Source organism: Chionomys nivalis, chromosome 15 (assembly GCF_950005125.1).
Source record: "Chionomys nivalis chromosome 15, mChiNiv1.1, whole genome shotgun sequence".
NCBI lineage: Eukaryota > Metazoa > Chordata > Mammalia > Rodentia > Cricetidae > Chionomys > Chionomys nivalis.
In genome coordinates this window covers 999,728-1,025,957 of record NC_080100.1, presented here as the reverse complement: position 1 = coordinate 1,025,957, position 26,230 = coordinate 999,728, and the positions used below count along the sequence as shown (strand labels likewise).

Below are 26,230 nucleotides of genomic sequence, written 5' to 3'. Positions count from 1 at the left end.
TTTCAGTAGGATTATAGTAGCATCTGAACCATGAGCTTGAAAAGCCATTGAATGCTCAAAGCTCACTGAGATGTTCTGTGTGAGCTTGGATCACAAGTGTAGTTGGAATTTTCTTGGGGTCACCAACAGCTCTCAAATAAAGACATATTTATTATTAATTATGAATGCTTGGCCTTGGCTTAGGCTTGTTAGGCTTGTCGCACTAGCTCTTTTAACTTAATTTAACCTGTTTCTATTCATCTATGTTTTGTCTTGGGGCTTTTACCTTCCTTTCATTCTGAATGTCCTGCTTCCTCCACATCTACCTGTCTTGAGCCTAAATTCCTCCTCCTACTTAATCTCCCAGCCTGGAAGTTCTGTCTATACTTCCTCTCTCGCTATTGGCCATTCATCTTTGTATTAGACCAATCAGGTGCCTTAGGCAGGCAAAGTAAAACAGCAACACATTTTTACGTAGTTAAAAATATTCTGTAACATGCCAGGAGGTGGTGGTGGTGCATGCCTTTAATCCAAGCACCAGAGAGGCAGAAGCAGACTGATCTCTGAGAGTTTGAGGCCAGCCTGGTCTACAAGAGCTAGTTCCAGGACAGGCTCTAAAGCTACAGAGAAACCCTGTCTCAAAAAAAAAAAAAATTAAAAAAAAATGTATTCTGTAACATAAACAAATGCAACACGTTTTTACAGAGTTAAATAATCTCACTGTTGGGAGCAGTGAGACCCCCAGATCCTGAATTTCTTGTAAACAACTTGTTTTCCCCTGATCTGAGTGCCTACAGCTGCTCTGCGCATGAGACCCTCAGGAGTTCCTGATGGCAGGAGAGTGGTTTCTGGTACGTTTGGCTGGGGCGTGGCTCTCTCTATATAATCTACCCTTGAACACAATAAGGGGGGGGGGCATTCTTGCGGCTTTTGGTTCCAGTGTTAAAAGTCTGTCTCTGCGTCTGTATTCTCAACCTCCAGCCCCTTGCCCGAAGCTCACGAACTGGGTTCTAGCGCACAGAGCAGCGCAGAGGGGGGAGGGGGGCGGGGGGGGGCGCGGTGCCTGGCATTCTACAACAGATAAGAATTTCAGAAACAATGCAGACAATATAGGCCTGACTTGTGAAGTTTTAGATCAGACGAGTTACTTTTGGTCATGGTGTTTCATCACAGCAATAGAAACCCTAACATTCCCTTACGCTGAAACAGGTGCTGTATCTCTGAAACCTCTGTTTTAATAGCACTATTTTTACAAAATGCCTAACAATGCTTCTCACGTATGCACGAGAAACATGAGAATGGCACAACAGAGTATATCAACCAGTACAATGTGCTCCGAAAACTCCAAGGAACTTGCTTCCATTACTGTTCTGACAGGAATGGGCTTGTGAGGAAAACACCGACTGCCAGCAAGTTTCCCCAAACAGGAGAAACAGGTTTTTTTTGTTTTTTTTTTTTTGTTTTTTTTGGTTTTTCGAGACAGGGTTGCTCTAGCTGGTCTCGAACTCACAGAGATCCGCCTACCTCTGCCTCCCAAGTGCTGGGATTAAAGGCGTGCGCCACCACCGCCTGGCTCAGTTTTTTTTGTTTTGTTTTGTTATACAATATTCTGTCTGTGTATGTCTGCAGGCAAGAAGAGGGCGCCAGACATCATTACAGATGGCTGTGAGCCACCATGTGGTTGCCGGGAATTGAACTCAGGACCTTTGGAAGAGCAGGCAATGCTCTTACCCACTGAGCCAATCTCTCGAGCCCCAGGAGAAACAGTTTTGCTTCCTTCTTATCTCTAGTGGCCACTGCTCTGGGCTGTCACGGCATTGGGCACTTCCTTCCCTCTAGAAATTGTGCATACTATAAAGCAAATATTAAAGAAGACTTAAGTGACGCCTGGACGCTTTTATCTGGGTATGTCATGGGTGTGCAAGTCGGGAAAACACAGGACTGCTTGAGACAGAACCTACCTCTGTAGAGGTTCGGGGGACTCAAGTTTATATTACCCAAAGGACTCATTCTCCTTCTGAGAAAAGGCAACTGACCTGTAAAAGTTTTTATGACCCGTTCTGGCCATCTCGAATTGCATGTTATCAAACTGGTAACTCCACACCCAAGATAAAAGAGTTTCCTGAGTCTCTTCTCTTTATTTTCCTAACTTTTGGACGCTACCCTAGACTTTGATGACCTTTATGATCTCCACCTCGCCCGCCCGCCCGCCATCATCTTGGCATCGCTCCGTCAACCTTCAGGTGATGCTGGGAATGAGGAGAGCAATGCACAAACCGACATCTTTCCGAGCAAATGTCCTACCAAGTAAAGGTCCCAACAGGCCCCCGCGGGGCGCGCCAGGAGGGCGGCACGGGAGGCTGACGTGACGGACGCGCCCGGCGTGCGGACGCGCGTGCGTGCCTGAGCGCCCGGTTCCCAGAAGGCCATGCGCGCCCACTTCCGCCGTCGGCCGGTGTCCCGGAAGCGGCGTCCGGCGAATCCAGCGAATGCCCCGGCTCCGGGTGTGGGCGGCGGGAGCATGCGGGGCGTCCGGCGGCCCGCGCTAGGCGCGTTGGTTTCCCCGCGGCGGCGGCGGCGTCGCGCGGCGGCTTTCCCGTGAGCGGCGGCGCTTGGCCCGCAGGCGGCGGCGGCGGCGCCATGTGGAGCGGCCGCAGCTCCTTCACCAGCTTGGTGGTGGGCGTGTTTGTGGTATATGTGGTGCACACCTGCTGGGTCATGTACGGTATCGTCTACACCCGTCCTTGCTCTGGCGACTCCAACTGCATCCAGCCGTATCTGGCCCGGCGGCCAAAGCTGCAGGTGAGAGTCGGGGGCCCAAAGCGATCCCCGTGCCGTTACCCCCCACCACTGATGTCACCGTCCAGCGTTCTGGTGAGGTAGCAGTGAGAGCTGGAGTTGGGGCTTCTCTGATCTCTGCAGCCCGCTGGTTAACCCTGTTCTGCCTGGTGATAACTGAAGTCGAATCGCCCCACACGTTTCCTAAGGGACCCCAGTAGAAGTCGCCGCGAGTACTCACGCCATAAGCTTCGGGCTGCTAAACTCTGACCCTTATTACCTGTGTCACTTCCTGATTCTAGTGGGCTTTCACGACACGTCAGCTCCACTCTCCGGTTCTTCACAACAGTGTCACACAGGCCATTTTAACCAAGCCCAAGCTCTCCCCCTGGGAGGTAGCCCCCAGATTGCCTGCCCTGCCCCAGCAGTGATGTGTCTTCAGTCAGGACACTTTTGACCTTACATTGTTGTTCACTCTTTCCAGCTAAGTGTTTACACCACCACACGGTCCAGCCTTGGTGCAGAGAACAATGTGGACCTGGTCTTGAACGTGGAAGACTTTGATGTGGAGTCTAAATTTGAAAGGTGTGAATGTGGGGCAGACTGCCAGGGGTGGGTTCCACGATGTCACTGGTCGAATTGTGTACAGAGTGAGGATATCCTAGAGAAGGTAGATGTAAACATTCAACCTGAAAGTCACCAGTGTGGAGTTTGTCACTTAGAAAGTAGTTGCTAGTCCCATCTGATGGCAGTGTCCCAAGGAACAGTACATTGATTTTCCTAGTAGAAGTAGTTCACCTGTTGCTTTTGAGAGGGGAAAGTGGGATGGTGGAAACATGCAGAAAGTCCTTATTAAGTGACCTTTGACATTAGACTAGGTCATCAGTGCTCAGCTATGTACACTAACTTTTGAGAATTAACATGGTCTAGCATTCATGTGATTCTAACTTGTAAAAGTTCAAATAAAAGTTTTAAAATGGCTTGCTCTCCAGATCGAGGTTCTGTATTGCCCAACAGGCTTTGGCCTCACTAGTCACTGGTCTTCAGCTCCCACCGGTGCATGCTTATCCAAGCCTGTTAGCCTGTGACCTCAGAGCGGTTGGTAACTACCAACTCCCATCCTCGTGAAATGGGGCTGGGAAGTGCTGGCACCGTTTAGTTTTGTAGAGGCAAATACTGCTTCCTGTTCCTGTTCATTACACCATGTCAGTTGTCCGGGACAGATAGTGAAACTTTGACTTTGGATCTGGAAGAAGTTGTAGAAACATTCCTGGAAAGAGCCCTTGCTGAGCTCCACGTCAGTGTACCTCTGCCAGAAACGCCACAGCAGAGTTGTGTGCACTCAGCACCTTTGTGTGTGGACTTCCTTTTGGTTCCCTGGTAAAGACGTCTCTGCTTCAGAGGAATCCATGCTCTGTCTGCTTCTCCTTGTAGCGGTTCCCACCATGGCTTTTAAGCAAGTCCCTTCAGAGGCTCTTGAAATGGAGCAGGGAGTCCTGTATTTTTCTTAGTGCTTGGGACACGATTGTGTTCTGAAAAGTCATAGGCAGGTTTCCTTTTTAGTATTTGTAAGCTAAAATTAGATTATGTAAATCTAAAGAGATGATTAGCTACCATGTGTATGGCCAGTGTGTGCCACCATGGTGGTACACAGCTTTAATCCCAGCTGTTTGGAAAGCTGGAGCAGGAGGAACCTGAGTTTGAGGACTGTCTGTGCTACATAATAAACATGGAATTTAACATGTACATGTTTAAAATGACTGTTCTGTTTTAGGACAGTTAATGTTTCTGTACCAAAGAAAACAAGAAACAATGGGACGCTGTACGCATATATTTTCTTACATCATGCTGGGATTCTGCCCTGGCACGATGGGAAACAGGTACACCTGATCAGTCCTCTGACTACCTACATGATCCCCAAACCAGAAGAAATTAACCTGCTCACAGGGGAGTCTGCCACACAGGTATGGGATCTTAACAGATCACTGTAGCAAGCTTGTATTTCTTGTTCAAAGTTTGTATGCATGCCTTATAGTGGAAGCTTAAAGGAATGTGATTATTACTGTTGTACTTAATAATAGCCCGTGGGTTTGCAGATAAACTATAGCAGGTTAGTGTTGGACAGTGATTCATAGCACTCTGGCTCTAGGGCTGCTGTCTTTAGGCAAGTGTGTATGCCTTCCTGGAAGGGCAGTTATGTTTCAGAGCTCACCTGTACTTTCTAGTGAGAGTCATCATGTATGCACGTATGTGCCCATACACAAAGAGCACACACACACACAGACTGCATAGGACTACATGACTAGGTATTCCTTTTTATGCTCATAATTGAAAATTACAGGAAGGGCATAGGTACTGTTTTATGTTTTGTTTACCTGTAGAAAACTGTAAAGGAAAAGTTACAAAAGTGGTTATTCAACCAAGCAAGATGATTACTCTCTCCTGATATCCTAGTACTTAAGGCTGAGGTAGAAGGGTTGCCATGAGTTCCAGAGCAGTCTGGACTATAGACTAAGACTGTTGGGGGTAGGGGAGTCATTCATGGGCTCGTGGCATAAAATAAATATTCACTGTCTGTGTCTATATTGAGTAGAAGATGAGACAGATTACAAAACAAGAATGATGGCACCTTTGCACAAAGTAGCCATCGTCTAGCAGTTAGGAGCAGATTCCTAGCCAGGCGGTGGTGCCACACATCTTTAATCCCAGCCCTTAGGAGGCAGAGGTAGGTGGGTCTCTGAGTTCAAGGATAGCCTGGTCTACAGAATGAGTTCCAGGACAACCAGAGCTGCACTGGGAAACCTTGTGTCAGACAAACACTCTTTTTGTTTTTTGTCCCCTACTGTATCTTCTTGTGGGCAGTGATTGAGGGAAGGCTTCATGATGGTGTCTATATGAAGTAGCATGGAGTGTCTCTGGAACCATTAAATACAGTCTGTTGTTATTGTTGCCTGGGACAGAAAATGCCATGTGACAGCCGTTTGAGTGGAAATAGGGTGGTGCTGCTTCCTGAAGGAGGCATCTGAGTATGAGATAAAGTTGATTTCCCCGGAGTTTTCTTCTGAGTTTGTTTTATCTAGAATCAGTAACATCCTGTGCATTTCCTTTCAGACCACTCTTTGTTACCTTTTATCTCATTTAGTGTTGTGTCTCGGTAGTCTTTCCCTAGCTCACAAGGATGCAGACCTGCTGTGTTAGTTCCCCAGTCCCTGATCCCTCAAGATCTCACAGAACCAGTTGGGAGGAGGGAGGATGTGGTCTGGGCCTGACAGCCCAAGGTTCCTAGAACCCCTCAGCTAGGCCTCCTTTCCCACTTTTGCCAGTCTAGGGAACCAGTGGGTTCTCCGTTGGAGACCCTGGCCTCAAAACTGGTTCCAGGTAGTGTAGCCTCCACTTCTATTCTTTGTAGCAGCAGATAGAAGCAGAGAAGAAGCCGTCTAATGCCCTGGATGAACCCGTTTCTCACTGGCGACCCAGGCTGACCCTGAATGTGATGGTGGATGACTTTGTCTTTGATGGGTCCTCCCTGCCTGCAGATGTGCATCGGTACATGAAGATGTAAGTCTCAAGTGGAGTCCTGGGAGGGAAGCCAATCCTAGACCTGATGACAGAGCAGGCATCAGGAGTGGGTGAGCTGCCGCAGACCCCATCCAGCCCCTTGCTCACCTCCCAGAGGTGATAGTTAAGATGACCAACAGGATTGAGAGGACGTGAGTTTCCAGCTAGTGCATCTCCCTTTTAGTCCAGGAAGAGTGTCCCCTAGGCTGAAACAAAAGCGACTGACTGCTGTGCACCCTATTGCTCTGCACTGTTCTCATGGTCCCTGGGCTGTGAAATGAGGGTTTTGTAGCTGTACTCACTAAATTTAAGATTTCATCTCTAAGTTGTGACTTAAATATTGCTTGCCATCCTTAGTTAAATGTGACCGTGATTGTGTTTAGGAAGCCCAGTGTTGAGATCCGTCAGTGCGCATCATGGTGTCATGTGGCTTTTGGAAGTGACTGAGAATCACTTCTATTCATAACAGATAGTTTCTCTGATATTGTCAGTGGTGTTGTATTTTCTTTTGTAAAGTTTGAATATTTTCATGTCTGTGGTGTTGAGAAATTGAATCAAGACATTATATGATGAGCAAGAACTACCACTGACCTAATTCTCCAACCCTAAATCTTTTTATAAGATGTTTTTTGTGTGCATGCTCCAGATTGTATTCATTTGGTACAGAAAGAGCCAGCTCTGCCCCTGTCTCCAGCCTTCCTCTCAGGCAGCCTGCTGTGTGTGGATAGCTTTTCAGAGGTTGTGCCCCAGCTAGTGCCGCACCACCCACTTAGAGGGCAGGTGTGTGGGTCTCTCCTGCTTCTGTCTGGAAAGCCATCTTGTGAGATCCAGTGGCCAGAATACAGCCAACAGTGATACAGGGTGGGATGTTCCCAGGGTGACCAACTTTCTCCACATATTTAGTGCCCCACGGGGATAAATTTGACACTGACTTTGGGCTTTTTTGCTTCAAACCTTCAGGATTCAGCTTGGAAAGACAGTGCACTACCTCCCCATCCTGTTCATTGACCAGCTGAGCAACCGGGTTAAAGACCTGATGGTAAGCCACACTCTTCCTGGACACAGCACAGAGCTTCTCCTGAGAAGAGGGAGTGTTGCCATGTTTGGGCCAGAAAGAGGTCTCAGTACCTGACTGGGCCCTGCCTTTAGTGGTGGCTTCTTTGGGACTCTCTTCTGATGGCAGACTCTTGGATCGTTCATTGGGATCTTAGGTAGCAGTCCCACAGAACTCCAGGAAGGCCTGCATGCCTGCTCCTGGCATGTGAGACCGTTTCTAACAGTGTCTCTCCCACTGCCATTTCTGTGTTCCCTAACAAGCAGGCTAGTCCTGCTGTAGAACTAGAGTCATAGCTGAACCTGGCCTGGGAGGGAGCCACAACCCCTAGGATAGCCACAGGCCATGCCAAGGTCCTGTGGAAATGAAATGGCCACTCTGGTGCCCTTTTATAGCAATAAAGGTGCTATTTTTCCAGAGAGAAGAAGAGTATTTTGAGAGAAGAAACGTGGCTGAACTTTGGCTCTGCATTATAAGGAGACTAACGGTGGTTAATATTTAATGTCACTGCATCAGATACCATGCTAAGTATTTCCTGTCCGTTGTAACAGTTGCTGCCAGGACTTATGTCAGTGTTCTTTCACAGTGGAAGTATTTGGGGCAAGAAAGGAGCTTTGACTGGGGTCACAGGTGAGCACCTGTGCCTCTCCCATTGCCGTTTGTGAGTGTTCCCTAACAGGCAGCCTAGATGTCTTTAGACAACAGGGAGCTGCCACAGGTCCCCTCAGACCCCTGGTTGGACTCTGCTGCTGGCTGTGGCTCAGGATGACAGGCTCCTTCCGTCCTGCCCTTTCCTCAGGTGTCATCTGCACCTAGATGACCTGTGGTAAGGAAGTCTGACTGACTTGGGATACTGGGTTCTGTGAAATATACAGGCTGTACTTTGTAAACCTGGGGCTGTCTGCAAACATACTGGAAGACCTAATAGTGCTGATTTCTTGCAAGCAGTTGGATATTGTGTTAAGTGACTGTATTTTTGTGACTGGGTAAAAGCTAGTGTAGTTAGAGGCTGTAGGCCAGCATCTGCAGATTGTGTATTCTTTTCTGGTGATCCTGTTGGAACCCCTATGGGCTTGTTGTAAGGTACGGTAGCTTGTAGTGAACATGTAGGAAACTAGCTTCACTGTGACACCTGTTTGTGTATGGTTTGCTCTGTTCCACGTGAGCCGTTTCAGAGAGGAATGTCATCTTTAGGAGGCAGTCTAGCCTGCTAGGTTAGTCCAGCTAGCAGACTCTGATAGGACCTTACAGTGGCATCCCTGGGACACATCTGACCATTTAAGGGGTGTTCAGAGGTGTGTCCATGATGTGTAGATCCCCAGCACTTAGCTGCCAAGTCCTAGACCTGGTGACTACTTAACCCTGACACATTTCAGGTTGCCAGCTCCCTTGTATGTGACATGCCTTTAACACCAGCAGTGTTCATGGCAGGAGGTTGGGGCAGAAGGTTGGATGATGGTTTCCAGCTCATGAAGTGTGACAGTAGTATACATGTCTTAGAAATCGTGATCATATTTCACCTGCTATAGGTGTGTGGGCTCAGGTGTTGTCTCTAATGGTTCACCTAAGAGCACAGCCCTTCATGTTCTTGTGTACAATCTCCACTCTTCTAAGAAAGGTCCATGGCACCTCAGCCAAACAAATCTGTTCCTTGGCTCAGCTAGTAAGCTGACCAGTTTCGAGCCAATGCTAATTGTGAGCCTATTTCCTCATTGTCAGGGCTTGTGCAGCTTGTAAACATGCTGGACACACATGGAATAGGGCACTACTTAAAATGATGAGCTCACAGCAAGTATGGTCAGAAGTAATACATGGAATCAAGCTGGTGCTCAGAGGAAGATGGGTGCTCAGAGCTGTCAGAGGATTGAGTCAATACAGCACCTCTCCTACTCAGCTCTGAGACAACACCTGGCAGAACTCCTGTGGGAAAAACTCAGTCTGAGCATAAAAGGGCCTAGGATGAGGAATGAGCCTTGTATCAGACCCTGCCCCCTGCAGCACCCACTGGGGCTGGCGTGGAGTTGCAGAAAGTTGTGCAGGGATCTTCTAGAGTATCTAGGTCTATTGGGATATAGTACATAGTGCATGGCTGCAGGCCACTTTCCAAAGTTGCGTTGATCATCCTGGCCGTGTTTGATGGCCCTCCCTCACCTGTGGGTCTCTTGGTGGCAGGTAATAAACCGCTCCACCACTGAGCTGCCACTCACTGTGTCCTACGACAAGATCTCACTGGGGCGACTGCGCTTCTGGATCCACATGCAGGACGCCGTGTACTCCTTACAGCAGTTCGGTGGGTGGCCCTGGGCCCTGGCCGAGGTGGGAGGGGGTGTTTGAGTCCACTCTGTGGACCCATACTGCTGTACTCCCTGCTTGGGGTCATTTATGGAGTCAAACAGCTTACAATGGTTCTCCTCCTTGTATCTCTAGATTGTAGCCTTAGGCGTTAGCTGAAAGTTGGGTTTATTCAAAACATAATATTTTAAATGCCACAGCTTCTGTTGACTTTTGCTCCAGATAAGATGCAAGTTTTCTACATTCAGAGGAATATTTATGACATTGGGTAAGACTGAAATGGCTCTTCTTGAATTCTAATGTGTTTTCTTTGCAGGGTTTTCAGAAAAAGACGCAGATGAAGTGAAGGGAATTTTTGTAGACACCAACTTATATCTCTTAGCGTTGACCTTCTTTGTTGCAGCGTTTCACGTGAGCTGTCCCCTGGGTTCTTCTTGCAGGGACTGGGGAAGACATTGGGGTGGCTGGGTGGGCGCTGGTATTTGGTTGGGGTCAGTTGACCTAGTTCATGGGTTCTGCACAGCCTATGTGATAACTCTGTGTGTTATCCCTAGTAGACTCTTCAACTAGGAAAGTGAGCAGTGCTGTCTGTGTACATGATGTGTGCACAGACGTACTAGAGAGCTCTCTGACAAGTGTGCTGGGTACAGTCAGAGTGCAAGGTAGCGAAGCATGGGGTATAGTGGGGTTTCTGGGTACCATTCACCCCAGAGCAAATGTAACTTTATAAGGATGACTGTAAGAGGCCACACAGTGAGAGACTGCACTGTTCCAAGTAATGGGCTGAGGACTAGGTTGGGTTACCTGGATAGTCACACCCCATGGTATTCTTCTCCCTGGGATTTGAGTCAAAGATGTATGTTTGAGAAATGCCCCATTAAGGTCTCCCTTCAAGTTCCATCATTCTGGTTTGTGGGACATGTGTAGGGATAGGTTTGCTAGATAGTGAACATGTCTCGCTGAATCTGGGTCTGTGCCTAGTGTACCTGGAGACTACCTGATCAGTGACCGCGACGTGAATGACTAGAGTGTAAGCTGCTGTCCTGTCTCCTTTACAGCTTCTTTTTGATTTCCTGGCCTTTAAAAATGACATCAGTTTCTGGAAGAAAAAGAAGAGCATGATTGGAATGTCTACCAAAGCAGGTAGAGCCCAGGAATAGTCCACCTGCCCAGGGGTTCCTTGTGAAGCCTGGAGCTCCTGCCCACTCCTTATCAGCACCCCTGGATCTGGGCTTGCCTGTAGAGATGCCTCTTAAGTCAAGCAGCATAACCCCAGGCCCTGCCTCAGCATCCAGGAAGCATCTCTGAGTTCCGTTGAGGCTATGAAGTCCCAAAACACAGGACTCTGTATAAGGGTGTGGAGTTGGCCTGCCCTTGGAGGCACAAGGTGCAAACTCTGTTAATGCCTGATTGCTCACAGATTTCAGTATAGCACCAGACCTTCTGTCTACCATCTCCCTCCTGGATCCAAAAAGGATGCCCCAGGGTGTTGTCCAAGGCTCAGAAGCTCTGGCTGCTGGCTTTAGAGTCAGTTTTCATAGTAAATTCCCTAGCACTTGGAGACCTGACTTTGCAGAGCAGTTGTTTGTACAAGATCCAGTGATTGTTTTGCTGTATAAGAAAAGGAGCTAGTGTGGTAGAGTTGTCATGGTGACAAGCCTTTGACATGAGTGTAGGTGCAGGTGCAAAGGGGGAGCTGGATTTAACTGCCAGGATAGCCCCTCAGTGTCTGTCACCAGGCACCTATGGAAGAGAGACCTCTTGCTGATAGGAACAAAAGCATAGCTTTGTAAAAGGAACAAACCATAGAGTGGTACATAATAGAAGAGTATAGAGTAAGGGCACAAGCAAGCACTCAGCCAGGGCAGCCAGCCCAGTGTCTGTGACTGTCACCCAGATCTGGTACCTGCTTAGACCATATCCTCTTCCTTCTCCATTCTGTGGCCTCTGATAGTTTATTTAAAGTACTTTCATGAGTTACTTCTTTGGCTGGGTGGTGGTGCGCACCATTATTCCCATGGTGCATATACCTTTAATATCAGCACTCGGAAGACAGAGGCACACAGATCTCTGAGTTCAAGACCAGCCTGGTCTACAGAGTGAGTTCCAGCCCAGGATCTGAGTACTCTTAAGTACAGGCTCTACTGCTAAGCTCTGCTTCCAACCCAGCTGCTTCTCTTTAACTGGCTAGGAGACCTGGAGGGGAGGGGTGAGAGGTTAAAAGGTGGTGGAAGTGGGTGCAAAGGGTGGGTGCAGTGTGCCCTCACCACCTTATGTCTTCATGTCCCCAGTGCTCTGGCGCTGCTTCAGCACCGTGGTCATCTTCCTCTTTCTGCTGGATGAACAGACAAGCCTACTGGTGCTCATCCCTGCTGGTATTGGGGCTGCCATTGAGGTGAGTCCTAGACACCATGCTGGGTCAGGATGGGGTTTCTGTGAGGTCTGTGAACTTCAGGACTGGTTCAGCAGTTCTGAGTCCTGAAACAGGAGTCCCTCAGAGGACCTGCACGCCTCTGGAAACATCAGGGAGATATCTGCTGGGTAAGGAGGTCTCTGAGGGCACATCTTGGTGGTGCAGTAGATCCTGTTGGGTAGACCCTGTGTTGACAGGTTTTATAAGCCACTGTGAGTGAAACAGATAGTGTGACTTTGGAGAAGCTCCTGGTTTGAATGGAATTTGGAATGGACCAGCTAGTGGTCCATAGGTAATGGCAGTGACACTTGGTGACCTAGTGCTGCTGCTAGGCACTTGTGGAAAGGGGACATAGGAGCCCAGTCTGGAAGGAAGGTGGCAAGCAGGGTACAGACCCAGGGGTCCAGTTCTCAGAATAGGTTCTGTTAGTTACTGGCCCTTGTGGCTACCAAATGCTTGTTGAGAGATGGGCTTCATCGACACCACAACTCCATAACTGTCTGACAACATTAAAATCCAACTTAGAGGCAATGTTTCCTTGTGTTTTACCAGTGACTTCACAGTCCACCAGGTACGGACAGCCAAGAGTGTAGTGCAGAGCCTTCCTAGTCCACAAGTGACCGTGAGAAGTAGAAGAAACAGTGTCTAGTGGGACAAGGGTGATGGGTACCAGGTCTTGTCCTTTATAGTTTAGCTCCTAATCCAGCATCTCAATATTAAATGTATATTTCCTTTTCTGCCTTCAGCTTTGGAAAGTGAAGAAGGCATTGAAGATGACAGTGGCCTGGAGAGGCCTGAGGCCTGTGTTTCAGGTGAGGCGTGTGATGACTGCTCCAGACATAGATTTTCCTGAACGGACTCACCAGACTGTCATTTCTTAGTTGCCGTCAAGTTAGTGCTGAACCTTCTGGAGGCCCTTTATCCTGTCTTTCCTGCCTAGTTCAGAGCTTCCCGGAACACAGGCACATGCATGCAGAAGTGCCCCACAGATGGGGGCCCCTCACCCAGGCTGTAGGACCTCACTGATCAAGCTCATATCAGCTTTCTAATCCATTGCTAATTTTTCACCTGATTAATCAGGAGATTGGACCAACTCAGTAGACGCAAAAGGTCAGGGCCTTTATGATGGTGAAACTGGGGCAGGACTGGCCAGTGTCTAAGCCCGAGGCTGGGTGCGGCGAGCGTTAGCGCTGAGGGCAGTACAGTGGACCCTACACCCTTGATTGCTACAGTCCTAGCTTTGCTGTGCTGATAGTTTCCTGAGTCAGCTGACATGATATTAATCTCACAACAGTTTGGCACACACAGTGAATCTGAGAGGAAGACTGAGAAGTACGATGCCCAGGTAAGCAGTTGGGGAACCTGTGATACCCTAAAGGATTGGGCCCTTGCTATAATCTGGGGGGATCTTGTCCTGAGAATGTGATGGAACTAGCCTGAATAGGAGTCCCAAGGGTAAACATGTGGGTGTACCCTCTTCCTGGGGAAGGAACAGTCTCTCAGATCACTGGTTCCTAGTCTGTCACCTGGACAGTTCCTACTGTTCAGATCATTTCTACCAGACACCTGGCTTCTCTGTTCATTCATACAGAGGCCACAGACGCCTCTGGCTTCCAGGCCCTCGCCTCCCCATTGTTGCTTAGGAGTGGGACATATTGGATTTAACAGGACGTCTATGTACAGGATGGTTTGGGTATTTTAGTTCAAAACTCAGCTATTTGCATTTCAGATATTAGTGAGATGATAGCAAACAACAAATCAGAGTAAATAGAGGACCTGTGCTATAGTTGCAGCCTGGATCTGTGACCTGGGCACTTGCTTGGTTTATCTGACTGAATTTGCCAGTCTGATGCGTTGGGGGCGATGCATCGCAGTCATTGCTGCCCGTGGTATGCATGGGGGTTCTTACTTTGGAGTTTTGGCAGAATTACGGTCATTGCACACAATTGTGCTATTACCTGAAATGTTATTGAGGTTCTGCCTTTTTTCCTTGCTCTTGTCACAAGTTAGATGATGCATCTGCTGAGGTGTTTGGTGGTTAGGGTGTTTAACTAGAAGCTGCCCCTGTCCCTCACAGGCCATGAAGTACTTGTCTTACCTGCTCTACCCTCTCTGTGTTGGGGGCGCTGTCTACTCACTCCTCAATATCAAGTATAAGAGGTGAGTACTGCAGAGTCCACACGCTCATCTTCCCAACTGAAAACCCTAGCTTGATTTCTGAGCACAACACATGCACCTGGTAGACTGGCTCCCACGTGAGCAGCCAGGAACTAGGGACCCTTCTCAGCTGTAGGTCTTCATCTCCTCTGGGTTTTGAAGTGGACAGGAACCACTGGCATGCTGTGACCACACAGTCACATGGCATGCTTCAACCTGGGAAGTGCAGGCTTTTCCCTGTTGTAGCACCAACTTGGAATACAGAGATTGGACAGAGTTTGAAAGAGAAACTAACAACATGATGCAACCTTGACTCCCTGGAAGTCCTGGGAATGAAATCTGTCCATTCAGTGGTGTCTGTCCACATGAGCCTGCTTACATCCCAGATACCCTGAGTGCTTGATGTCAAAATCGTTTTTCAGGAGGGTGATTTTTCATTTTAACATTGAGCAGCATGTCCTTGGCGTCAGGTCACAACTTCTTTACCTCTGTTTCAGCTGGTACTCCTGGCTCATCAACAGCTTTGTGAATGGTGAGTCCACATGTCTCCTCCTTGGTGATGCTGTTTGCAGTAGGTTCCTCTCCATCACTTGGTGGGACAGGTTTCTAGGGTGAAAAGCTAGTTGGTTCCTTACCTTTAGCACTCATACAGAGCCCAGCACTGTGGGGCCTAAGCACTGAACAAGCCTGTTCCTGAGCTTTGATCCTCCAGTGGCTAGTCTGTTTCCTCCCTACAAATAGGCAACACTAGCATTCAGATCCCCTCTGACATCTCATTCCATAGAATTTGTCAAATCACCAGAGCCAGAATATGGCAAGCTAAGTTTTGTGGATACACTGGGATGCCCTGCTGCCCTGTGTGTGGTTCACAGCCCATGGCATCTGTAAACTGTGTGTGTGTCCCATGGCTAAGTGTCAGAGCATTGGACTCGTGTGCTTTGGGGTATACCAGTGAACAGCAGTGAGGTCAGGCAGCCTGCCTATAAGCAGGTAGCTCTGGATAGCCATGCTTCTAGGCCTGAGTCCCAGGCTTAATCTTGGCATGTTTCCAAGTGTCCCTATGATAGTGTCTAGCTCTTGCTTAATTCTTGTAGACAAAAGTTAACAGCAATCAGCTTTTATGATTTGTCCTTGACTCTTGGTGAGTTTATTAGCCAGGAAGCTGCACTGTGACAAAGCCAACTGAGGTCTTTTGGAAGCAGGGTGTCTCTGTATATAGCCCCAGCAGAATGGATGTTTGGTTCCTTTTCATGCATGTTTTCTGTTTCCACAGGTGTCTATGCCTTTGGCTTTCTCTTCATGTTGCCCCAGCTCTTTGTCAATTACAAGGTAAGGCCAGGTGTCTCTGCTAAGGTAATACTCCTATGTTCTCTATGTTGCCTGTGACTGTGGTATCTTCCTTATTTCAGATGAAGTCAGTGGCACACCTACCCTGGAAGGCCTTTACCTACAAGGTAAGCACCAGGTCCATGCCAAGAATGCCTGGAAGACCCTTTGTGGGACGCATGCACATGAGCTCACAGACACACAGCACTTTTGGCTCTTTCCACTTTGAAAAAACTAAGACACCTTTTCAAATTGTAAAGCCACCAACTACAGGATGAAGGTTCTCGTAGTCATGTTACTACGAGAGTTGTGAGTGAAGGGTCACGTTCCTTTTTGGCAACACTGTCAAAACGCAAATATATTTTGGTTCAGTATGAAACCGAGCCTGGAACCCTTCGTACAGGGTTGGTAGACTGAGCTTATAGGGAGCAGTTTCAGTTCTCTGAGGAGCCAGCACAGGCTGCTCTGCTCATGTTTCCCAGCTGTGCTCTTGGTTCTCAACAGAGAGCTGCAGACTCTTACGTGGGGCTGATACTCCTGGGCCTGGGACCCCGCTGCCCTGCTGGCGCAGCTCTGGGCTGTCTTCACACACTGTTGCTGTTGATATCACAGTGAGGGGTTCCGCCAGCTGCTGAGGAGCCATAAAATGTCGGACTCCAGCTTTGTGATGGTTTCACTGCTTCTTGCAGGCTTTTAACACTTTCATTGATGATGTCTTTGCCTTCATCATCACCATGCCCACGTCCCACCGACTGGCCTGTTTCAGAGATGACGTGGTGTTCCTGGTCTACCTTTACCAGAGGTGGTGAGTGTGCACATGCAACTCCTCCTTGGCTGTAGGTCCCTGCACCTGTCTGTTGTTTCAGGCAGACTTGGTGGGTGGTGGCTTTTCTCTGTTGCCCAAAATAGGTTCCAGCTGTGTCTTGTGATGACAGTGTAAGATTGTCCCCTGCACAAATAGTTCTCAAGCCCAGCTCTCCAGCGTGGGGCAGGGTGGGGGTGCTGGTCTTCTTTCAGGCTACATGCCCTGCAGGTAGAGGTCAGTGGCTCTCTCACCTGGGCCTGGACTGTACCCACCACCAGCAGCTAATAGCCGCTAGGGCTTCAGACCAAAACAGCATATCCAGGCTACCAACCCGGCCGAGGGAAAGCCTCTAGAAGACACGTTTATTAAAACACAGTGCTTGCCTGGCCTCCCTTGCCTACTCGGGCTTGCATCTGGCCTTTCTGTTGTGTGTGTGCATCACTGCCTGTGGGCTGCATGGGTAGAGCCGGGTTTGGGGTTTCCTGGAATAAGCCTTAAATCAGTAGAGGCTTAGGCTGCCCATCTTCTCTAAGTCCATGATGAGTAAAGGGCTTCTCAGAGTGTTGCCACCTCACCTCCCGATCCCCAGCAGCTGCCCCTGGAGCCTGAACCCTTTCTTCCCCTTCATCCCCTTATGATGGCAGTGCTTCCTCTAAGCTTTCCAAGCTGTGACTGTCCAACTGGAACACGATTAATAAAATCTCAGAGAAATTGGGGTTCAACCTGAAGGTCAGAAAAGTAAAGCAACCAGCCACTGGCTCTTACTTCTACCTCTGTCTGAAATGGCGATCCTGCCTCCAGGAATCTCAGAATGACAGCCTGAGAGCTGTCTCCTCCTGTCTTATATTCCTCTCTAGGTCTGGTTTCTATAGCAGCTAGTATGGCTACTGGGATTAAAGGTGTGTGTTACCACTGCCTGGTCTGTAAGACTGACCAGTGGGGCTGTTTTACTCTTTGAACTTCAGGCACGCTTTATATATTACAACATAAATGAAATGCCACTACATCCAATACAGGATGAGCCTGTCTTCCCAAAACTACTTCAACTGCCTGCAGCTGTTCCTGGGCTAGGCTTTTATGTCAATGCACTGTGTGTCTGGGAAGAACTTCTGTCATAGGAACATAGTACCACACCCACATGCTGAACGAGGTCTGGGTCTTAGATTTCACATCCATAATTGGTTCTCTGACACATCTGAAGATAGATATGGGCTTGTTAGGAACTCAGCTACTGACACCTGCTACAGGCCTATTCTGTGAGAGTCCCGAAGACTCAAGCCAGCAGGGCACCCTTGAAGTGGTCCCGAGTCTTTATGCAGAGAACCAGCCCCAGGGCTTTTAATGGGAGGTGGGTTTGTTTAAAGCTAAGATCTAGTTGTCTTATTGTTTGTGGGGCATCAAGGAGAACCTCACACAGTGGACACTGCATCCCTCCCTGCCTTGGTGTCTTCACAGAGGCAGGGCTATGATGCTTAGAGTAGGTGGTTGCAGGATTGAAGAGCATAGCCATATGGGCAGAGTGCTCAAAGCCAGGAATTGTCTAGAACTTGTTCTGGTAACTGCCTGGATAACTTTTCACAGTTCCCTGCAGTAAGGCCTCTCCAGGTCCCACCCTACTGCAGGTCTTTCTTCCTTCTCTGATTAGCCAAGCTCTCATTTCCCAACCCTGCAGAATGCAGCACTAGAGAGGGGGGAGGCAGCTCCCAGACCTGTGAAGGTCCCTGACATGGAGGTGTCTCAGATTACTGGAGGGTGTTTACAGAGGAGCCATGTCTTCCTCTCAAGGACAGAAAGGGCCTGTCTCACTAATCGTTATCCATCCCTACCATTGCAGGCTTTACCCTGTGGATAAGAGCAGGGTCAATGAATTTGGGGAGTCTTATGAGGAACAGCCTAAACGGAAGCCCCACCCAGACTGAACGTCTTGACCCAGGCCCCCAGGTGGCACTGCAAGCACAGTTGTGCCATGAGTATTCCTGGGGGCTTTCGGGGAACTCCTAGACATCACATCTTCTGCGTTGCCAAATCCCTCTGAGCATTTCTCAGTATCCCTGAGCACCCTCATAGCACTTAACCACACAGCCCACGAGAACTTGGGTCTTGGTGATGGTGCCAGTGGGCAGTCACCCAAGGGTAGCTCTCAGTGCATGAGTGTCCCATGGCAGCCATTGGACACCTGAGCACGCAAGGGTAGAGAGAATGATGATTTCCACGTCAACTTGTCCAAGTGCCCCTTATGTGGATTTCACACACATGAAAAGTCGTTCTGTGTGGACTCTGGGATCAAATGGCTCTTTTTTCCTTTTGTTTAAAATTTGATTGTTTAAAGCTTAATGTATGTATGTTTCTATTTTAAAATAAATTTCTTTGGCTGTGACTTTTTTTAACCTATAATAACAGAAAATACTGTAGATGTTGTAAATTAAACCTCTCTCAGAGAACAATACAAAAGATAGATTTGTTTCTGCATTGAAAGGAGCAAACGCTCAGGGTGTTTCTCAGCTTTGGAGCCACAGATGTCCTAGGGGCTCGTGTTGTCATTTAGGGGCTGGTCACAGCTGCCAGTGTTCAGGTTGGTCATAAATTGGGGGAAATGCTATGGATAGAAGTAGGCTGTAAAGAACTGTTTCCAAAGGCAGGTGGAATGTGGGAACAGTGTGTGCTCTGGTGACATGGGGCTTGACTGTTTGTTTTGCTCTTCTATAGTATCCTTCCTAGGGTGCCAGGCTCTTCTCTGAGAGTTGGTCACCTGGAAGGCAACATTCATCCTTATCTGTGCCTTCGTGGATGTTACATGATTCTGGGGTAGTAAGCTGAAATCATGATTCAAAGGTAAACATTGGCTTCAAGTAGTACCTTTAGTATTACCAATTAAAATGTTAATGCAGATATGCAATCTCAGGTATATAGTGGGATCTTTAAAGGTACTTTCAACACAGTTATGCAGGGTGCATGGCATTTAGAGTTCATTACACATGGGTCCTGGGGCAGGGGTAGGCTTGAAGCTTGGTGAAGCAGAGCACAAGTCAAAAGCAGGGGTCGGAGGTTGCTTGGGGTATATGAGGATGGGTAGCCCAGGCATGTCGGGGTTGCTGTGACAGCATGTCCAGTGTGGTGAGCATTGAGGAAACAAGAGGTCTCTACACACCAGTGTTAATGCGTTCTCCTTCCCTGAAGAACATGAGACCGTTCTGGCTCCAGCAGCTATTTCAATGATGTCACCTCTTGGGAGAGACAACCATCGAAAGGCCCAAGTCAGGCTACACTCCATGGCTCAGAACAAGTATGAGATGGGTCTCCATTGGTCAGCTCTGAGGAGTGACAGGTATGAGCAGAGTGGCTATAGGGAAATGTTCCTTACTGACTTAGGGTTTCTGTTGCTTTGAAGAGACACTGTGACCCTGCAGTTTATAAAGGTAAACATTTAATGGGTTGGAGCTGAGGTTCCCATGTACTACTGATTGACAGGCAGCAGGAACTGAGCTGAGATACTGACCATGGCTTGTGCATATATGAGACCTAAAATCTGCCTCCACAGTGACACATTTCCTCCAAAAAAGCCACACCTCCCTGTGTGCTCCTGGGGGCCAATTCCATTCATACTGCCTTTTCAGTTTCTCGGGCTGTAACTTTCATGACACATGGCCCCTGTGGTCCACCCTCATCCTTTCCTCTTGCCCTTCTCCCCTTGATAAAAATCTTGTGATATTGTCTCAGTCCACCACATAGGTATGAGTAAGCCAGATAAGCTGAACTGACCCTTGAAGACGGACTCTTAGTTTCCCACATGGGCTGGTGAGATAAGGAATGTGTTCTCATACCTCATTCGTGGACTGAAGAGCAACAGACTGTAAGATGAGTGCTCAACCCAATGCCGCAAGGTTTCTGAAAGGATTTTATGTTTACATTTGTGTAGAATGGGGTCCGTGGTGAAGTAAGAGCTAGTCTGGATTTCCCTGTGACTGCCCTTTTGTGCCCTCCATAATTTGGATAGCCTCCAAGATGCTTGTTTATCCACAGAAGTATACATTTGTAGTGCTATTATTGTTGGGCATGACACTCAGGAGGTTGAGGCAGGAGGATTGCTTGACCCAGGAGTTCCTAGGCGAATCTGAAGCATAAACCATCTAAAAACAAAGCACCAGTGTGTGGAGCAGAACTTCCAGCAAACCAGTTAGAGCTAAGTGGAGGCTTTGAAGGAGAAAAAAGATAGAGGGAATATTGAACAAATAATGTTTAGAAAAACATCAAACATGACAAAAACTAGGATCGTATGGATCCAGAGAACCATCATCACAGTACCCACCAAGCTGCTGAGATTCTACCATAGAAGAAAATCTTAAAGTAGTCTGAAACAAGGTGTGTGACATATAAAGTACAAAAATAAAAAATAAAAAAACAAAGCTAAAGGTAACGTGTGGGAACAGTTTGAGAAAACCTAAGCCACTAACATGAATAAGTGCTGCTAATTCAGAAATTGCTGCCCACTGCAAATACAGTTTAAATCCTAAAGGGATTTCACAAAGTTCATGAATGTAAAACAGCAGCAGGAGAATCTGGGGGGCACACGGATAGGAATCTAGATCTGCCTGGAGAAGCTGGGGGGCACTGATTGATAGGAATCTAGATCTGCCAGGAGAAGCTGGGGGGGGCACACTGATAGGAATCTAGATCTGCCTGGAGAAGCTGGGGGGCACTGATTGATAGGAATCTAGATCTGCCTGGAGAAGCTGGGGGGGGGGCACACGGATAGGAATCTAGATCTGCCTGGAGAAGCTGGGGGGGGACACACTGATAGGAATCTAGATCTGCCTGGAGAAGCTGGGGGGGGCACACTGATAGGAATCTAGATCTGCCTGGAGAAGCTGGGGGGGGGACACACTGATGGGAATCTAGATCTGCCTGGAGTAATCATATGGGAACATGCTAAAAATGGGCTTTCATGGTGCTTAAATCATTTAATTGGTGGCCACATCAATCTCTATAACAATATGTTTTGGATGTCATAACATGTAGAAATTAGTTATTACACTAGTCTAGCAGGGAAGGTAGCAGCGGCATCCCAGTTGCTAGCTTCCCATCGAATCATGAATCACAGTGGCAGAGACAGGTTCTGAAGACTGTCTCTTGTGTAAGCAGAGTACACTGTACAAACTGAGGTATTGCAGTGTCATCTCGTAAGACTACTGCTGTGAAGAGACACCATGACCACAGCAGCTCTTATAAAGGAAAACAGTGTTCTGAACTTCTCAACCTGTAAGCCAGTCTCAATTAAACGTTTTCCTTTATAAGAGTTGCTGTGGTCATGGTGTCTCTTCACAGCAATTGAACCCTACTAAGACAATTTCATTTGCAAAATATGAAAAGATGCTTTGGTCATCACTGGACCACTGGTTTTTTGAGGGGCCCACCACCCAGCTCCCAAAATAAATCACACACAGAGGTTTATTCTTAGAAAGGCCTGGCTTGCTCAGTCTGTAGAGCATGGGACTTTTAATTCCAGGGTCATGGATATTCGAGCCCCACATTGGGCACCAAAGTGTTGTTGCCTACAAAATGTAGAACTCCAGCACCATGTGTGCCTGCATACCACCATGCTCCCTGTCATAATGGTCTGTAGGAGTGTACAGAAGGTGTGGCAAGGGCTGGAGAGATGGCTCAGTGGTTAAGAGCACTGACTGCTCTTCCAGAGGTCCTGAGTTCAATTCCCAGCAACCACATGGTGGCTCACAGCCATCTATAATGAGACCTGGCGCCCCCTTCTGGCTTGCGGGCACACATGGAAGGAATGCTGTACACATAATAAATAAATATTTAAAAAAAAAAAAAGAAGGTGTGGCAAAGGTGGGCATTGGACTATGAATGTAGATCGACAAGGAACAGGCAAGGTAACCTTCTGCCATTAGTAAATGCCTGGTGGGGCTTCTCACAGGCCTCAGTGTCAAATATAGTTCAGTCATTTTCTGCCAGAATGGGGGGGGGGGCTCCACAAAACGATTAAATGATACAGCACCTATTGTTAAAAACCATACAGCTCTGGATGCCAGGACAGCTTTAGAAAATAAAATTTTCAGGAGAAACCAAAAAGCCAAAAGATTAAAATACCAGCACGGCACTGTTTTATCTCGTCAAATATTTTTCCTTTTTGTTATAAATCTTCATTAGAGTTAATGCTAGTAACCACAAAGCAGACTCTATACTAGGCTGTTTTGAGATTTTTCTCTGCCAGTAGAATTAATACAAAACTCTTCACTTTAACCTCAGACAGTCTCTTTGGGCAAGGGCAAAAAGCAGCCACTTTAATATTATAAGATCAATCTCTAGGCCACATACTAACATTCTTCTTCTCTGAAACCTCTTGATCCCCACAGTTCATCAAATCACACTCAGCATCACTGCCTTCCATGCCCCTAATAGTATGGACTATTAAGCAACGCTTAAAGCATTCCACTGCTTTCCTAACTCAGACTCACAACGTCCATATTACTCCAAACAAAAATACGGTCAGGCGTATCACAGCAATACCCCAGTCCCTGATACTAACTTCTTTCTTAGGGTTTCTGTTGCTGTGAAGAGGCACCACAACTATGGAAACTCTTGAAAACGTTTAGTTGAGGTGGCAGCTTATAGTTTCAGAGATTCAGTCCAGTATTATGTCAGGGAACATGGCAACATGCAGGCAGATGTGCTGGAGGAGCAGCTGGCAGACAACTGGAAATGGCTCAAACACTAAGCAGTCACCTGAGTGTAGGAAACCTCCAAGCCTGCCCTACAGTGACATAGCACACTTGGATAGTTTAAAGATGCATACTATAAACCCTCAAACCAAACAACTATTTCCATTAAGTCATTATTAGAGATAAAATGAACCATGTAAGTACTCAATCCAAGCCATACATACGTATAATCTTGGGCCTTAGAAAATAGGAGGATCAGGAGTTCAAGGGTAGCCTCGTCTACATGTGAGTTCAAGGCTGCTTGGGCCACTTGAGACCTTGGTAGTTCAGGATCATGTCGATCCTGCTTGAGCCTCCTGAGTGCTGTGTGTTTGGAGAGTTTTTGTTTTGTTTTGTTTTTTGCTTCTGTGTCCTTATTTTGTTAAGACCTGAAATGTGAAATGTTTGTTATATTCTAGCGAGGACTTGAGGACTTGGTAGAGACCAGCATTGCTTTCAGAACCAATCTCTCTCTCTCTCTCTCTCTCTCTCTCTCTCTCTCTCTCTCACACACACACACACACACACACACACACACACACACACACTGTGATGATGCAGAAGCCATAGTGTGAGGACCAGAAGCCCAGAGTAAAAGGCTGGGGGGTAATGAGAGGACTGTGGTGGGTGTGTTGAGCAGGAGGGTAAAGACTTCCATGTACCTGTGAAAGATCTTTCCAGCTGCTGTTAAGGTGACACAAAAGAATTGGAATATTTAAAAACCTGCTGTGATGATGAAGAAGAGGTGGTAGTTGCTAGATGCAGCATGCAGAAGAATTCGAGTCATCTCATGGTGGCCAGGCTTTCCTCTACTCTTGAGCAGTGGCAGAGTTGCCTCTTTAAGGAAGGGGAAGCGGTTAAGCACCTTCTTTAAATACTGAAAATCTGAACCGCTTTTCTCAAGTCAGAAGCCAGTGGCTTAATCATTCAACTCTCTCTCCCTTCTTCTTGCTATTCATGATTGCAAACAGTTCTCATCGGATCTGATGATTTTCCCAGCCTGGAAGAAACCTCTCTTCTAAAGGGCTTCACAGACACCCCATCCTCTGAGAAAGAACCACATAGGCTAGCCAGCCATGTGCTTACAACAGGAGCAATTAAGAAACTTAATTCCATCAGCAAATACAACCTTTCCAAGTCCAAGTGGATGAGTTTATCTTACTATTTTCTTAAATTTCATCAAATAACTTTCAAGGTCTCGAAAATCCAAAGATGTAAAAAAAGAACTGAGCTCTGTTTGCCAAGCTATGAGGATTAAATAGCGACATTCAAAGAGATTTTTGTGCCCTAAGTACTTTTCATTGGTTTTCATAGGCAGTTTAATGTGCAGGATGAAGCAAACAGAGATGGGAGTGGTGTCCGCATGGGTTAAGGTGGCACTGAGGAAACAGAACAAGGTAACATATCCCAAGAAGAGACCAAGTTGGTCAGTGTCAGGGCTCCCAAGTCCAGAACCAGTACATACTCTCTTGAGGTTCTGCCGTCTGTGACGTCAGGGAATCACCAGCCTCTGGCCTACAAAAGTGCACGGTGGCATTCATGCACTGAACTGTTGGGTGTTGATCAGATCAATAATAGGTATGAAGTTGCGGTGTCGGTGACAAACTATGTAAATGAAAATTACTGTTCTCATTTTCCCATCTTGACCCCTAAGAAGCAAACCAGTGTTCCCGTGACGTCTGAACCTGGCAAGCTACAGCAGCTTAGCATCACATCCAGAGCCTTGATGGGATTCTGGATGCTGACAAGCCAGCGGGCAAGCAGGACAGGCCCCAGGGATTTCCTACAGAGACTCTTATCCCTATATGGGTAGGGACACTTGGGGTCTCTCCTCTGCCTCTTTCCTGCAGGATCTAACCTCTACCACCTGCTGTCTCTGGGATAGTTCCTGGGGTGCAGCCTTCCCCAAAGAGCCTCTGTCTGGCCTAGTGTCTATAAGAACAGCTTTCTAAAGCTGGCCTGCTACAAGTATGCTCTCTGTGTGTCCACTGGTTCCATCATATCTCACGGACAGTTTCAACATGTATTTTCTGCTTTGGTTTTCTGGGGCTTGAACCCAGGGTTTCATGTCAGCACATGCTACCCACGTTCCTCCTCTTTGTTTTTTGAGGCAGGGTCTCATTTCACACAAGTGGACCTTAAACTCACAGTGCAGCTGGCCTGAATTTGAATGTCTCCTCATCCTCCTGCCTCCATCTCCCAAGAGCCAGAATTACAATGATGCACCATCGTGCCCAGCTATATTCTAATTTTTCAATCTGTTTTCAATGCTGATTTCTTTGGGGAACCACTTCTTTGTTGGCACAAATTTCTCAGTTCAGTCCCAAATCTCCTAAGTAGCAGTACCCGGCAAACCTCAAAAACACCCCCTCAAAGAAGCTGACGCCCACTAAATGGACTTCTAAAATAACACGTGTAATCCTGAGCATTTACAAGGCGGCAGACCTCCTACAAGGGAGTAAATATGAAAAAGCGCCTGTCGGGAGGGCTTGAGGCCTGTTCAAATGCTAGATCGGTGGATAGAAGCAATTTCCTCAGAAAGCTGAAGGCACCAAAGGTTAGATTTGTTAGCATTTCAGTGTTTGCCAAATTGAGCTACTGTGAAGACCACAGATTCCCTATTTCCCAGCGCCTAGCTACGACTCTGGGTATTGTCACGATTTATGTCCCTTACCCATAGCGCACTGCCATACCTCCAACACCTCGCGCGCGCGCGCGCGCGCTGGCAAGTACTGTTAAAGCTGCCAGTCTCCGGTTAGAAGGACTGCTGTCCTGAGGTCGAGAGTGGGAGAAGATCCGTAGCTCTGGACCCTGGGGTGAAGGCCGCTGTGACAGTAAGAAAAGCGGACACACAGCTTCACCTGGTCCTCCTCCTTTGGTGGTGGCTGTTAACGGAACCTATCTGGGAGCTGAGCTTATGGTAGGACCACAATAAAACTTTAAGAACCTGTACAGTCGAATTCCGGCGGTAATTGTGAAACCTGACTGGAAAGAACACCAACTGCCACCACCCACTGCCAGCACCGAATTCGTAGGCTGTCAAGGACAGGCGTCTTTGCTTGAGACCCCGTCCCAGTCTAGACCACCTGGGATCCCCAGCTCAGACCGAAAAGGGGACCGAGACGGTTTCTGTGGAGGGCAACCTTCGTGAC

General features: G+C 47.7%; 1 protein-coding gene across 2 annotated transcripts; it reads left to right on the top strand.

Moving 5' to 3' along the window:
- The first annotated feature begins 2,406 nt into the window (after positions 1–2,406).
- Clptm1l (CLPTM1 like) lies at positions 2,407–18,739 on the top strand. 2 transcript variants are annotated; one of them, XM_057790100.1, is made up of 17 exons: positions 2,407–2,781; positions 3,242–3,342; positions 4,532–4,721; positions 6,170–6,315; positions 7,276–7,354; positions 9,542–9,659; positions 9,978–10,072; positions 10,720–10,804; positions 11,953–12,056; positions 12,821–12,886; positions 13,369–13,419; positions 14,152–14,234; positions 14,729–14,763; positions 15,505–15,560; positions 15,641–15,685; positions 16,247–16,362; positions 18,197–18,739. In XM_057790100.1, the coding sequence occupies exons 1-17, from the start codon at positions 2,620–2,622 to the stop codon at positions 18,279–18,281; spliced, it is 1,617 nt and encodes a 538-aa protein (XP_057646083.1). In that variant the 5' UTR covers positions 2,407–2,619; the 3' UTR covers positions 18,282–18,739. The 2 variants fall into 2 exon arrangements, with proteins under 2 accessions (XP_057646083.1, XP_057646082.1); XM_057790099.1 differs by having other exon boundaries at positions 6,167–6,315.
- Positions 18,740–26,230: the final 7,491 nt, after the last annotated feature.

What these genes read in the sequence shown, in the direction of transcription:
- Clptm1l (XM_057790099.1), top strand. Translation starts at nt 2,620, where the DNA reads ATGTGGAGCGGCCGCAGCTCCTTCACCAGCTTGGTGGTGGGCGTGTTT. An exon ending in GTATTGGGGCTGCCATTGAG is followed by an intron (nt 12,057 to 12,820) that starts GTGAGTCCTAGA and finishes TTCTGCCTTCAG; the next exon opens with CTTTGGAAAGTGAAGAAGGC. An exon ending in GGAAGGCCTTTACCTACAAG is followed by an intron (nt 15,686 to 16,246) that starts GTAAGCACCAGG and finishes TGCTTCTTGCAG; the next exon opens with GCTTTTAACACTTTCATTGA.